The following is a 14,549-nucleotide window of genomic DNA, read 5'->3' as shown; positions in this document are numbered from 1 at the left end:
TTGCAAGAGAACAAAAAAGTTGAAGAAAAATAGAAAAGGAAGAAAAAAGATATAAGAAGTACCCTTTAATATTTTTATTAATATTCTTCAGAACAGTTATAAGAAGAAATATATTTTAAACACTCTCTGAAATCACATCAGATTACACTTTTTGTGTATAATATATCTTATCTAATCATCAAAACCATAAATCACGAATTGTTCTTTTTCAATTTTGCACAAAAGTCTACGAGGTTTCCAGTCATCAGATGATGTAGATAATGTATTTTCTCTAATCAAAGAAATTCATCCATTTCACCACCATCTGTCAACTTTACCTATCATTTCTCCTTAGTAGGTAGTGTTGAATCTTCTCTGTGTATACAGTAATCATATATTGAAATAATCTTCCATTTTTCCTTGTGTATATAATATAAATGTTGTAAACTCTTAGCATTTAATTTTTTTTTCTTGTTTTTGAGTCAGTAGTGATTTCTAGAGCCTGCCTGTGGTTTTCTTGGCAAGGATTTCAGAAATGGTTTGCCACTGCCTTTTTCTTAGGATTGAGAGATAGTGACCGGCCTTAAATCATTTTGCTAGTTGTTAAAATAAACCAAGAACTCATAGTTTTATACTTTCTAGTCCAGGATCTTTAATCAATATATCAGCTAGCTCTTAGCAGTTAATTTACAAGACCATTAATTTGGGTGTTAGAAATTATCCAGTGCACAAAGTTCTGATTTTGCAAAATATTGATGGCTATTGAAATAGTTTTAATGGCACTTGTTTTGTAGGACTTGGAGTCAGAGACAAAACAATGGCTTGAATTAGTTAGTTGTTGCTGTGAAGATGAACAACAAACAGATCGGAGATTGGCTGCTGCGGAGATTCTTGTGAGCATTACACCATTTTTCCTGACTGATCAGAAGCTTCCCTTGGGTAAGTAATTAGGCAAACCAAATAAGCAAAAGTTATTTATTTTTCACTGTCATTAAATACAACATAACAATAAAACGCACCCTGAAATTTGTACAGTCAAGTCTTATAGTTTATGCTTACTTCTTGGTTAAGCTGCTTCTGTATTGTTTAAGGTTGTGGTAATCACTTTTAGAATTCTTCATGATTTGGGGTAATTTTTTGTGCGACTGTTTATTCCAAGTAGTTTTCCCAAGATTTCTTTGCTGTGGGGTTCCCATTCCATATGAGGTGCAATGGGAGGAGATTCACAGGCAGACATTTTCTGCAGGAGCTCCATCCTTCAGAAATGCCTTATCACCATACAGAGCTCGGCCTTTACTCGTGATATTTAGGAACCACATACCTGATGATTGGTGCTGCTACGAAAATCATTCTGGATGGATGAAGAGGAGGTGTTTGAGATGATATTATTCTTGATTATTGATGTTATTTATTAATTCATGTATTGTTGATATTCTTGATGTTTTATGGTGCACTTCTTAGATTTATTTTGATTTGGTATAAAAACCAGAGTCATAAATAAATAAATATGCAGGAAAAATGTACACATATACTTTAGATTTAGAGTAATGTTGTTTTAGAATACAGGTAGACCTTGACTTACAATAATTCATTCAGCAACAGTTCAAAAATAAAGCAACGAAGAAAGGGGATTTGCATCTGTGAAGTTGTGATCACAGGTGCTGATGTTCAAGTAATTGTGATCTGGGCCCATGAGCACCTTGCTCACGATTATGACATTGCTGCAAATGACAGATATGTGATACTTACAAGTCGCTCCAGTGAAGTCAGTTATACCACTTTTTCTCCCTAAGGAGCCCCAGTAACCCAATCACCCCCAAATTCACTTCTACTTCTCGGCACCCAGTTGCTGCCCTTGCCAGCTCTGCTGCAATCATCCCCAAACTCACCCACACTTCTCAGCACCCACATACTGCCCATGCCAGCCCACCCGCAACATAACCTATTCCTCTGTGCCCCTTTCCTAGGACACTTGCCTTTTCAGTTTAATGCCTTTCATGGTCATAGTGTTACAACAGCAACAGAAACTTCCAGGATTGCCATTGGTAAATGTTGAAGTCATGTGGTATCATGATTTACAAGTCCATCGCTTTGCAATAGAAATCACAGTTCCAATTGCTATTATAACCCAAGGATTACCTGTATTGGGATATATTTAATAGCAGCCTGCCTTTAACCAGTTGAATATAGCTTGGACTGCATGTCCATTAGGATAAAAGTCAAAAGGGAAAATGACACATGATATTCTGAAAGTCTGTTTAGCTTTAATATGTAATGGTTTTTAAAAAATATGTTTATTTTATAAACATGTATTTAAATCCAGCTCTAACATGTCTTCCTACAAATACTCAGGTCTTTCTGACACTTTGTTCCTTTGGAGATGTGTTGTTCAGCTGTTGCAGAGCGAAGAACAGATAGTCAGGGATACAGCTGTTGGAGTTATAAGACTAGCTCTGTCTCAAGAAAATACACTTAAGAAAACAGGTAAGAAATTATTTTCTAGGGATCAATAATATGTGACTGACTTCCGTGAAAGTGCTAGTTTTATCTTCTTTGTGGGTTGCAACCAGTCATACAATATATTTGATTGCTGGTGTCCCCCATTGTGGCCAATCTCTACATGGAAGAAGTAGTTATCAGAGCATTAAACTCTTTCACAGGAACTCTGCCAACACACTGGTAGAGATGCATAATTGATGCTTGGTCAAACCACTGGAAGTGGGAAGCCTTCACTAAAAACATTAATACTGCGGATGGCAATATGGGAGGATGTTAGGGAAAATAGACTGACCTTCTTGGACTGTGCATACACATTAAAGAAGGCAGAAGCCTCAATATTGAAGTAAGTAAGAAACACCCCCCCACACACACAAAAATCAGTAAATGCAAATATGTGTGTTCTTAACAGTATTAAAATTTATTAAGGTGGTACAGAGAATTCATACATCTCTTTCGCTTTAGCAAACAGCTTGTCCTGCTGTTACAATAGATCCTATGCTCATTTTTATATGTTATTCAGAATAAGAGTATGTTAAAAGCAAGCATCAGCTACAAGGATAAAACATGATAAATTAAAAAGTTGTTGCAATTAAGTTGCTTTTTCTGAAGTTTTTTTTAAGCATTAGGTAGATGTATGGAAATCACACTTGCAACTCATGATTTGATAACATCCTCTGTAGTTGGCAGTGATGAATTCAAGGGCCTATGTCTAACATCAGAGATTTTCCTATCTTTCTTTCAAGTGATTTAATAGAACTTTGAAGGGTGTGTAAGTGTGAAAACTCTCTGCTCAAATAATCATTAAGACTAAATAAGAATTTAAAAGTGGGATTGAAATAGATGTATAAGTTAAGGGTTAGAGAACTTGAAAAGATAGTCAGGGGTCTTGATTTCCTTAATTGAATATTGTTTTTACGCTGATTGTCTAGTGTTAATCTCTATTTATTTGGGTGTGGGCAGCTAGAATGAGGATCTTATTGTTTCCTTAGTTTTTTAATGTGTAAATAACAAACAATAAATCAGAAAACATTATCCTAATCAAGAAATTAATTAAGATCATCAGTACTAATCAAGATCATCAATACCCTAATGAATATTTCAAAAGTTAACCAATGGGCAGTAAACCTGTACTTTATCCTTGTCCAAATAAGTTTTCATTGCCATGAGGAACTATTGAGGAATTAATAGTAGATGCTGCTCAACCAAATTGGAAGCAGCATTTTTGTGAGTTACTTTGCCGTTAATACAAGATGGTTGTCAAGACACATTGGAGTGTTAAAAGCTCTGTTGAGTACTTCAGATAAGAAAGTCTGAGGACAAATGAAAGTAAGGATTGGAAAATCTGCATTGGTATTTTTAGTCACACTTAAAGAGCATAAAAATAAAATGGCATCCCTTAAAAATGACAGCTAGTTAAATAAAATATCATTATCCTAAGGCAGATGCTATCATAAACACTTTGTGTAAGAAATGTAATTTAGACAAGCTGAATGAATTTCTAGTTTCATGTTGAAGTAAGTAAACATGGTTAAGAAATGGAGGGTAACACCTAGATTACTTATATTATTTCCTGTTAGGAAATTTACAGAGGATTTAAGGATGTAAACACTGATGTCCATTTTTATATTTTTTCAAAGCAAAATTGAAATAATGCTCTTTTACAGCCTCAATAGGCTCAACATTCCAAAGTAGTAAATGACTGCATAAATGTATCTCTTAAAGAATTAATACTATCTATGCATAATGTTATACATTATTGGATTTATATTGAGATTTCAGAAAATTATATTAGTAAGATTTCTGATGTAATATTTGGTTCAAATTACAGATAGTCTTTGGCTTACAATCACAATTGGTACCAGAATTTCCATTGAAGGTCATTGGGATCATAAGTCAAGTCAGACTTGATATCACAACCATTTCTATGATAGTCCTTAAGTGAATCACTGTGGTCATTAAACAAATCCATAGTTGTAAGTGCAAACTAGTTTTTCCAAATGCGTGGGTTTTTTGCCAGAAACTAGCAAAAATAGTCGCAAATCACAAACATGTGACCATAGGACAACTGCAATCAGTTGAAAATGCAAGATGGTTGCTAAGCACCTGAATTGCAATCATGTGAATGTGCAGGTTGTGTGATAATGTGAGGATCAATTATAAGGACCAGGGTTTTTTTTTCAGCATTTGTCATAATTTTGAATGATCACTAAACAAATGGTTGTATGTTGATGACTACTTGTATAGTGTTCTTGGCAAACCAGATCAAGCGGTAATGTCAGTTTTAAGAGAACTAAATGGGACACAGCAGACAGACTGCAAAATTAGATGCTTCACTTGTAAATTATATTGGAATTAATGGGCTGTCATTCCTTATATTGTACAATTGTAGCTTTGTGGAAATTGTGGGCTACTATCTAGAAGCTAGAGAGTCTTATTTCTTTGTATTTAAGTACAATGACAATAAAGATTATACTTACACTTATTATTTAGTTATTTTTACCATGCCTAATGGTTACATTTTGTTTATGTGCTGGTTTTCTGATAATGGTGTGCTTGGGGTGCATCATTTGCATATAGGAAAGTTAATTTTATTTTTGTGGTGTTACCTACTAGGAAGTCCTGGTTTAAGGCTAAAATTGCTAAAAAAGTTCTCATTCTATCTACCCCCCCCCCTGATATCAGTTTTTTGGATCACGTGGCAAAAGTGGGGGGAGCGTAGTAGGGTCGTGTGCATGCGTGCTTACACCCATAATGCTATGTGCATGACCCCAGTGCGCATATGCGCATGACTCCAGCATGTGTGTGTGCCTGAACCCCCTGCATGTGCGCGCACACAACCAGCACTCCCCTTGCTTTTGGTGTGCTTTTTTCACTGTCCCCAGGCTCCAGAGGCTTTCTAGGAGCCTGGGAAGGGCAAAAACAGCATCCCCTGCCCCCCCCCCCCGGAGGCCCCCTCCAGAGGCTTCAGGAACTTCCCTGAAGCCTCCAGAGGGAGAAAAACAGCGCTACAAGCAAACCGGAAGTCACAGTTCCCGAACTTCTGGGTTGCCCGTAGGGCCATTTTTTGCCCTCCGGGGCCTTCAGGGAAGCCACCTAAAGGCTCTAGAGCTCGAAAAATGGTCCTACGAGTAAAGTTCTGAACTTTTGGTTTGCCCATAGGGCTGGTTTTTTGCGCTCCAGAGGCTTCAAGGAAGCCTCCAGAGGGCCAAACCCGGCCTTAAAAGAAGGCCAAAGTCAGCTGGAGCTGACAGGGCAACGCCTTGCGTGCCCTAACAAATGGCTCCACATTCCGTCTGTGGCACGCGTACCATAGGTTCGCCATCATGGTCACAGAACATAGAATAATAGAGTTGGAAGGGACCTTTGAAGTCTTCTAGTCCAACTCCCTGCTCAAACAGGAGACCTATACCATTACATACAAATGATTGTCCAATCTCTTCTCAAAGGCCTCCAGTGATGGGCCACCCACAGGTTCTAAAGGCAAGCCATTAAACTGATTAATTGTTCTCACTGTCAGGAAATTTCTCAATTCTAGGTTGGATCTAATGATCTTTCATCCATTACTTCTTGTCCTGCCTTCAGGACATCAAATAGAGTTGGAATGTATTACAATACAGGTAGTCCTCAACTTATGTCTGGTTGTTTTAGTGACTGTTTGAAGTTAAGATGCACTCTCCAAGCTACCTATGACCTGGCTTCAAAGTTAGAGCTGCTGCAGACCCCACATGATCATACTCCTTATGAACTGACTATAGTGCCCCACTCCCCATCTCCTCTGCATCCCATTCTGCTGAGTCACTGCAGTCTTTGCATTTATCCACCCAAGGGAGCCTAGGCTGGGTCAGAGGCTACTAGCACACAAGAAGCTGTGGCAGCTGTCAGTACACCGGCTGCTCCTAAACCAGCAGCACCCAACTTATATTTCTGTTTTTCTTCAGCTTTTGAAAGAAGTGCTCAGCCAATGCAAGGATCAGCTTTCCAACAGAGGCAGCCTCTTCCATAGGGCATCCTACAGTTTACACTATTTTCCCCTGTTGGTGGTGAGGGTGGCACATTTGTCCAGCCCAAACTCAATTGCAATATCTTGGCTTGTATATATGGACAGCATGAGCAGTGGTTTTACTATCGGAAGTTTGTTTCTACTACAAGTCTGTGCTTACTCAATAGGCAGAGCATTCTATCTTTGTGGAAGTGACTGGGAAATCACCAACTGGATCCCTTCCAGCTCTTTTGATTTATTATATAAAAAGCTACTGAGTTGGAATATAGAAAATTCTTCAGCACATCTATATATATTTCCCTTATGACTGCTGTGGTGTTAATGAATGATATTGGAACCTGAATTTACAAATATTACTGACCTTTGATCAGAGTAGCATCAAAGTTAAAGAAGCAAACTGGTAACTAACTTCTTGACCTATATATTTTCCAGTGTTCTTTTTGTTTCAAACATTATTGTTGTCCAACATTTCTTTGAGTTAGCAAACCATAGTAAAGTACTTCCTCCCAATGTAATTTTCAATGAACACTTGACAAGTAAATAAGTTGAACAAACAAGATCTGCAAAAATTCCTTTCTAGTAAAATTTAATAAATATTTTAACAGCTAGTCAAACATATAAGAAATATTTTTCTTCTTCTGCTAACTAGGCAGGCTTTATATACAGTTATAAAAGAAGTGACTGATAAATATCCTTAGCATACCCTCTGGGAATTCCTGCTGACCAGTGTATTGAGTAACAGGGCCGTTCAAGAAAAGAACTAAGTTGCTGATTGCTTCTCAGAAAGCTTTATTATAATGTGGACAGCATTGGTAAGCAACATTTTGGGAAAGCATAAAACTGCTTCAATCATTGGAAGGCAAGTTGGTGAAAATGGTAAAATGCCTAAAATGTCTATAATGGTGCAAGTACTGAAAATATCAGTTTTAAGTTTTGAATCTGGTAAGATTCTACTCTAGATAATTTGGATACAATGTTAAATACTTGTCAGCACCAGAACTAGGCAAGTAGTTTTCTTTATATATAGAAGAAGGCCATAGAAGAAGAATTTTCCTTTGCTTGAATTCCAGACACCAACTAGCATAATTAAATCACAGTAAAACTTTATGTTGACTCTACTTAGACCACTTAGATTACTGACCTCAGATGTCAATAAGGAAATATTTCATCCTCTCACCACAATACAGTGGGCTTCTTTAATAATGGAGCAACTAACTAGACTTGGAGAAATTACTGTAATTGAATTTAATTCAATGTATACTTACATTAAATTTAGAATATCAGCACTCAACACTGTTCGTTTGTGTTAAGTTCAGTTTAGTTCCTCATAGTATACAAACAAAAGTTTATCTGCCATATAGAATGTTTTTCTTTTCATTAATACCCCATTCTTAACACTAAAGGTTGTGTATTTCAATGTTTATATATGACCAGTCAGTAAAATTGAAAGTAATGTCTTCATACTTTCATGATTTGTGTACAATAGTGTACAAGAGAAATATTTATATCTGGCACATTAAAGACCTTCTTGTAAATGAGTACATGTGTGGGAGGTTAGTTGTACAGTAAATGGATTAAAAAGGATGACTCGGTACACTTTAGTCCTATCTTTTAAAAAAAGCACTTGTCCTGAAACTTAAAATACTTTAAAAGAATAATAATCTTCAAATAGAATCAGTAAGCATTACACACACACACACACACACACACACAGAGAGAGAGAGAGAGAGAGAGAGAGAGAGAGAGAGAGAGAGAGACTAACTATGTAATTCCTGGTGAAAGCAAAATGTACGTTCTAGGTTTAATTAAATGTTACAATTATTTACAATTCTGAAAACTGATGAGCAATACATTTTATAATTATACTGAATAATCAATTTCATGTTTTAATGGAACTTTCCCCCTCCCCCTTTACCTGTTTTGAATTTATGTCTCTGTGTAGCTGACAACCAGGATTTTTCACTGATAATGCAAACAAACATAGCACTACTACATGCAGGGAGATACACAATTTCTGTCAGCTTGGGAACCACATCACACTTTTCTTGATGTGATAAGGGGTAATATTCCAGAAGGAGGCAAGATCTGTTTTGGGAAGGGTTCAGGGAATTTAATGAGTGCTGGGGGTACATATCTATGCAAAAAAGGAAATTGACTCCCCAGTTTAAGTAGATAAATAAATCATGTATTTTTTAACCTATGAATTTTGAAATGTATGCATATAGCTAGCATTCAGATGGTGTATTGTAAACAGTACCAATATTTGTGTGGATTGACTTTAGATTAAAAAAAAGAGCCAAGGTAGATGTTCAGACATTTATCAGTTGGATCCAAAGATGTTATGGAAATGTTAATGATATCAGCCAGGGTTATCCAATCTTGGCAACTTTTAAGACTTGTGAACTTCAACTCTCAGAATTCTCTAGAATTCTGGGAGTTCAAATCCACAAGTCATAAAGTTATCAAGGATGGACACCCCCCCCCCCGATGTAAACCACGATTTAACATTGATTCAGAATAAATAGATGTCTATTGCATTTGCATTTTAATAATTATACTGTACTATTTAAAAAACATACCGTTCACAATTTCTCTTTAATTTCCCTCAGGAGAACTTGATTTCCATGTAGTAAATGCCACCTTAGCTTTGGATTTAGCATTCTCCTTACTTTGTGAACTGCTACAGCTATGGGGACAGACGGGTGCTGGAATCTCAGTCTTATTGGAGTGGCTGCTAAAAGATGATGATTTGAAAGATCTAAAATCTACAATTGTGGTAAGTCTGTCAACCCATGTTTCTGTACTGTATAGTTCGCAGATGTTTTATCAAATTTTATACTAAATTACTCAAGATATGTTATTTTAAAATATGAAAGCGGCTTAGAATCAATATTAACAATGAAAACTTTTTTCCATTGAAAATTCACTTTCATCATTAGCACGGTATAATTTTAATTAGTAATTTCACCTATTTACCTTAGTAAATTCACCTATGAATTTAATTAGCCTCCAGATTTGGATGATCAAAGTTTATAATCTCAAACTTGATGATTCTTCTATTCTGATTTATCAAATGATATTGGAATACACTAACACAGTAGGGCTATATATGTCACATTCTGTAAATTTGATCAAAATTCAGAGATTCTTTGAATTAATTGAGTTTTTAAAAGCCCACCACATCAATAACATTAAGCAAAAAATAATAATTAAAAAATATGCTGGTAGCTTTCTTTTTCAAATGAATCTGATGCAGTATATGGCTATAGGAATATACATGTAGTTCTCGATCTATAACCATAATGAAGCCTGCTCATTATGAAGACAAGTGGTGACAACTGTTCAGTCAGAGAACCTCTCTTAATGACTCCACCCTCTGCTCTCCCTGATACCACTGTTAATTAAATGCATAGGTCCTTAAATGAGCATAGGATACCTCAAGAAGTGGGGGGGGGGCTGCCACCCAACTGAGTCCATTAAGGAGGCAGATAAGCAGCAAAAAGCCTTGCAAAACCGAAACAGCCTAGCAGGAGGAAGAGCCCAGCTAGATTAGGGCCAGCACTGTGTTCCTATGCTGGAGAGGCTTCCAAACAAGCCTCTGTGTTTGGCCGATGAAGCTGCACTTGTGGACTGGGCCTCTGCCCCAATCAGCTGGCTGTCTGGAAACTACAAGCCTCTCCTGGCTCTTGCTAGGCTTTGGGGAAGGTAGCTACCTGTATGCAAAGGTGGCAGTTTCAGGATGAATTTTCCAAAAGCTTTCCCTTGCTTAATCCCTCCCACACCCAGAAAGCCACTTTTCTTTCAAAGCTGGGAGGGACAGACTTGTTGATCCCACCCCCCCTGCCCTTGACATTAGGTGCTGAAAGACTCCACCTCTGCCCTCCAATTTTCAATCCATTTAACCACCTCTTATGCTAAGTTTATTGCATGCCTGGAAAGAGGATGACAAAATCTCTAGGTTACTTACCGTAATTTGATAAATGACTGCCAGGCTGAAGAGTAGAGGGAAGGAAGGAAACAAAGAAAATCTCTGTGGTCAGTCATAAGGGCAAGGAATGGGTATCATTCTTTTCTGGGTTTCATGAACAATAGGGTGCTTGATGTTATTCTGTTGTTCAAACATGATATGAATTTTATTGATTCGACTACAGTATATTCTGATTGTACTGTACATCTAACACTTTTGTTTCCTTATATAACATATGAGCATTCATTCTTGCATGTTTATTTGATCTGGGCAATTGTAAACATTTCTTTTTCTTTTTCTGAAGATGGGAAATGACTACCTGTTTGACAAAGGACAAACAAATTTTTGGGCTGAGAAGTTAACGGAGGTACGTCAGCTCAGTAAACATCTCCTTCTGCTTATACCAGTGACTCATGTTAGTTCATGTGAGCAAAGAAAGCTCTATCAGTTGGCAAGATTAGCATCAGATCAGGCCCAACTTGTGACACAGCTTCTTAAAGAAATGCCTCCGAATCCAGAATTTTCTCAGTCTGTAGAATTTACAAAGTTGGCTATTCAGAATGAAAGAATATCACTTTGCCTTAAGATACTAAGTTTGCTTGAAGTTGGAAATAGTATTTGCAAACGTTAGGAAAAACCTGAAACATAGTTTATTCATTGTCAGTTACCAAATGTAAATTGATTTGTGAACCCGAGAATGGGTGAAGTTCTTTTTGTGTCATACAAATACAAAGAACTTTTATATAGAAATGTTAGATATTTCTTGTACATAAATCCACTGAAGTCTTCATTCAATTTATCAGAAAGGGACCATCTTGTGAAAATATGTAACTTTTATTTGTGGCAAGAAAATTTTTATAGCTACTGCAAGGAATGAAATGATTTAACTTTGCACAGATGCTGGCCACCTGTGAAACTGATTTTATTCTGTAAGTTGTTCTTCCTGTTTTTATGTGTAGAAATATGTCAGATTGCATTGCTTCTTTTAATTGTATACCACAGTCTATGCACTAACAATCACATTTGTAAAAGAATCCTAAAATAAAGCTGAATGTTATCAGTATTAAAGCAGACTAAGGTTTTTTTTACTTGTTTTTAATCATGATTGATTTTTAAGACTTGATTTAGGGTGTCGATTTGTGTGAATAGAGTGGCAAATATGCTTTATTTTCATCCAGTTAGATATAAGCAATTGTGTACTAGAATACTATAATATAAGATCGTTAGTCACCTATAGTTCTCAAAATATAAATTTCCATTTTTCCTAATCATTCAATGAGTAGTTTTCATATTTTGCAGAATAATTCATCTCTAATTTATTATAGTAGTTTGCTTTGCAGTCTATTGTTTCCATTTTTCAGGAACTGTATGTGTTAGAAGTTTTCTTTAGAGAGTAACCCAAGCTTCACTTTGAAAATGTTCTTTACCCTTTTTACATTGCTTAACTGAAATTAATGACATTTCTATGTGACAAATTTCTGCATTTTAAGTACAATATAGTATTTTGTTTTATATAAGTACTTGAAATAGGCCAATAGGTGGTGCTATAATACTGTTTTGCCACACAGACTAGACTTGAAGTTGTTTCCTTAAGTTCAAGATAATACTGGAAAACTGGAATATTGTGAGAGTAAATGCATCTTCACTGGACTAATATGCATCTGAACAATTGTTTTACACACACACACACACACACTTCTGACTCACAACATCATGGCTAAAAAGATCAGGTTTGTGGACAACAGCTTTATTTTTTCAGAAAATTTATATAGCTGGTTACTCAGTGACTAGGCGATTTACAAACAATAAAAACACAGAATAGAAAAAAAAAATTAACACAATACATCCCCATGACATCACATAGTCAAATAAGCCATTTGATGGCCTCTATCCCACTCGTTTTCCCAGGCCTGCTGGCAAAACCAAGTCTTCATAGCTTTATCTGAATCATCAGTACTATTTTCCTAAGAGTTAGTTCTCATATGAGTAATGGACCTATAGACTTTTCTAACTATATTTAACAACAAATATCTCCAGCTGATTTCCAATAATAGGAGTAAAAGAAATTGTATTAAATGTGCTTAGACAAAATAAAAAGGAAACTACGTATATTCACAGAGTTTTATAGGATATACCTGAAAGCGTATGAAGTGCAACAAAAGATAGTGAGCCATTGTTATATACCCGGGATGGCGAACCTATGGCACGCATGCCACAGGTGGCATGTGGAGCCATTTGTCAGGGCACGCGAGGTGTTGCCCTATCAGCTGACCAGCGCTCATGCGCACGCTGGCCAGCTGAGTTCAGCCTTTTTTAAAGCCATTTTTCGCCCTCCTCAGGCTCCAGAGGGTTTATAGGAGCCTGGGGAGGGCGAAAGCAGGAGCTTCCCTAAAGCCTCTGGAGTGCAAAAAAATGGCCCTACGGGCAAACTGGAAGTTCAGGAACAGACTTCCGGTTTGCTCTTAGGGCCAGTTTAAGCCTTTGGGAGCCTTCAGGGGTCTTCCGGAAAACAACCCAACAGACAAACCGGAATTCACTTCCAGTTTGCTCATAGGGCTGTTTTTAGTCCTCCAGAGCCTTCAGGGAAGCCTTCTGAAGGTCCCTGAAGGCTCTGAAGGACTAAAAATAGCCCTATGAGCAAACCAGAAGTCCGTTCCCAAACTTCCGGTTTGGCCTTATGGTTGTTTTTTTGCGCTCCAGAGGCTTCAGGGGAGCTCCTGAAGCCTCCAGAGGGCCTCTGGGGGGGGGGCAGGGGAGGCTGCTTTCGCCCTCCCCAGGCTCCTATAAAGCCTCTGGAGCCTGGGGAGGGCAAAAAAAGCATGCAAAAAATGGGGGGAGCGCCTGTCATGCGTGCATGCATGCTGGGTGTGTGTCGCACATTGCATTATGGGTGCAACACACCCACGCATGACCCCCCCCTGCGCTCCCCCTGCTTATGGCACGCGAGCCAAAAAAGGTTCGCCATCACTGTTATATACCATACACTCTTTTCAGTTATATTCAACTTATATAAATTTGATTCCCTGAATGTGAATTTTCTAAGCTTTAAACTTTCATATAATTGGCAATCCCTGCATGGACTTGGCATTGCAGATATTTACTAAGCAGGAAAGAGCACAATGGTTCAAACCTAAGTGGCATTAGTAACTTCAAGTCTTGGTTAATTAGTAAACAAAAATAATGTTAAGAACCATCCTTATCACTGGATTTAACGTATGTTTTAAACCATCTAATATCCCTTTAGTTTATGAATAGCAAATAATTCTACACAATTCTTTACGCATTTCATCATACTATGAGTTACTGTATAACTTTTCAATCAGAAACCTTTAAACCTTAAACAACAGCTGTAAAAGAACAAAAGTCTGTTATTGAGTGGTTTCCTGTAAAGTATTTATTCAGAATGTGTTATCTGGTTGCTGAAGTGTTGATTAGAAGCAGTGGTGAAATTCATATTTTTTTTACTACCGGTTCTGTGGGCCTGGCTTGGTGGGCCAGGCATGGGAAGGATACTGCAAAATCTCCATTACCACCCCACTGGGTCGAGCCAGAGGTTGTTATTTGCCGGTTCTCCAAAGCACTCAAAATTTCTGGGATCTCCCCAGATCCACAAAATATCTGATAAACATATTTAATAAATGTTTTAGGAAAATCCTTTTAAGGCTGCAATTTTATATAGCGAATTGCATGTTGCTGAGTTCCATAGCCTTCTACGTCAAAGTAGGCAGCAAAAGAATAACCACTGGGAGGGGACAGAAAACAAAAACGCCGCGGTCTTATTACCGAAAATCAAAGAATTATTTTAAACACGGGGAGGTGATCTTCCCATTTCTGCTGTTTTGCAATCTTGGATGTAAGCCTCGCCACTTCCTCGATTGAGGAAGCTTGCTTTCACTTTACAGGATGCAAACACTAGGGGGCATCCCCACCTTCCGTAACTACTCCTCATCGGTACGCGAAGCTGTCACGTCCACAGCTCGTTAGCAGTGCAATTTCGAAGCCTCCGCCTGCTAACTGCCCAGGCGTTTGGCTCAAAGGTTAACTCGCCCCCCCCCTCCTTGCTGCGCTTTAGTGGCCGCCCGCTGGGGAACGCTCGCACTTCGG

The 14,549-nt window shown here is 37.7% G+C and overlaps 1 protein-coding gene across 1 annotated transcript in view; it reads left to right on the top strand.

Annotated features, from left to right (window-relative positions):
* The window catches only part of THADA (THADA armadillo repeat containing), a 106,263-nt gene extending 95,100 nt beyond the window's left edge, over nt 1-11,163 (top strand). Inside the window, 4 exon segments of the mRNA XM_032215562.1 lie at nt 774-918; nt 2,332-2,463; nt 9,088-9,254; nt 10,750-11,163. Coding sequence (XP_032071453.1) covers nt 774-918; nt 2,332-2,463; nt 9,088-9,254; nt 10,750-11,076 — 771 coding nt within the window. The 3' untranslated portion in view covers nt 11,077-11,163.
* The last annotated feature ends 3,386 nt before the right edge of the window (nt 11,164-14,549 follow it).

The sequence above is a fragment of the Thamnophis elegans genome, chromosome 4, assembly GCF_009769535.1.
Source record: "Thamnophis elegans isolate rThaEle1 chromosome 4, rThaEle1.pri, whole genome shotgun sequence".
In the NCBI taxonomy this organism is placed as follows: domain Eukaryota; kingdom Metazoa; phylum Chordata; class Lepidosauria; order Squamata; family Colubridae; genus Thamnophis; species Thamnophis elegans.
Note: the sequence above shows the minus strand (reverse complement) of the source record. Positions and strands in the feature narration are given on the sequence as shown.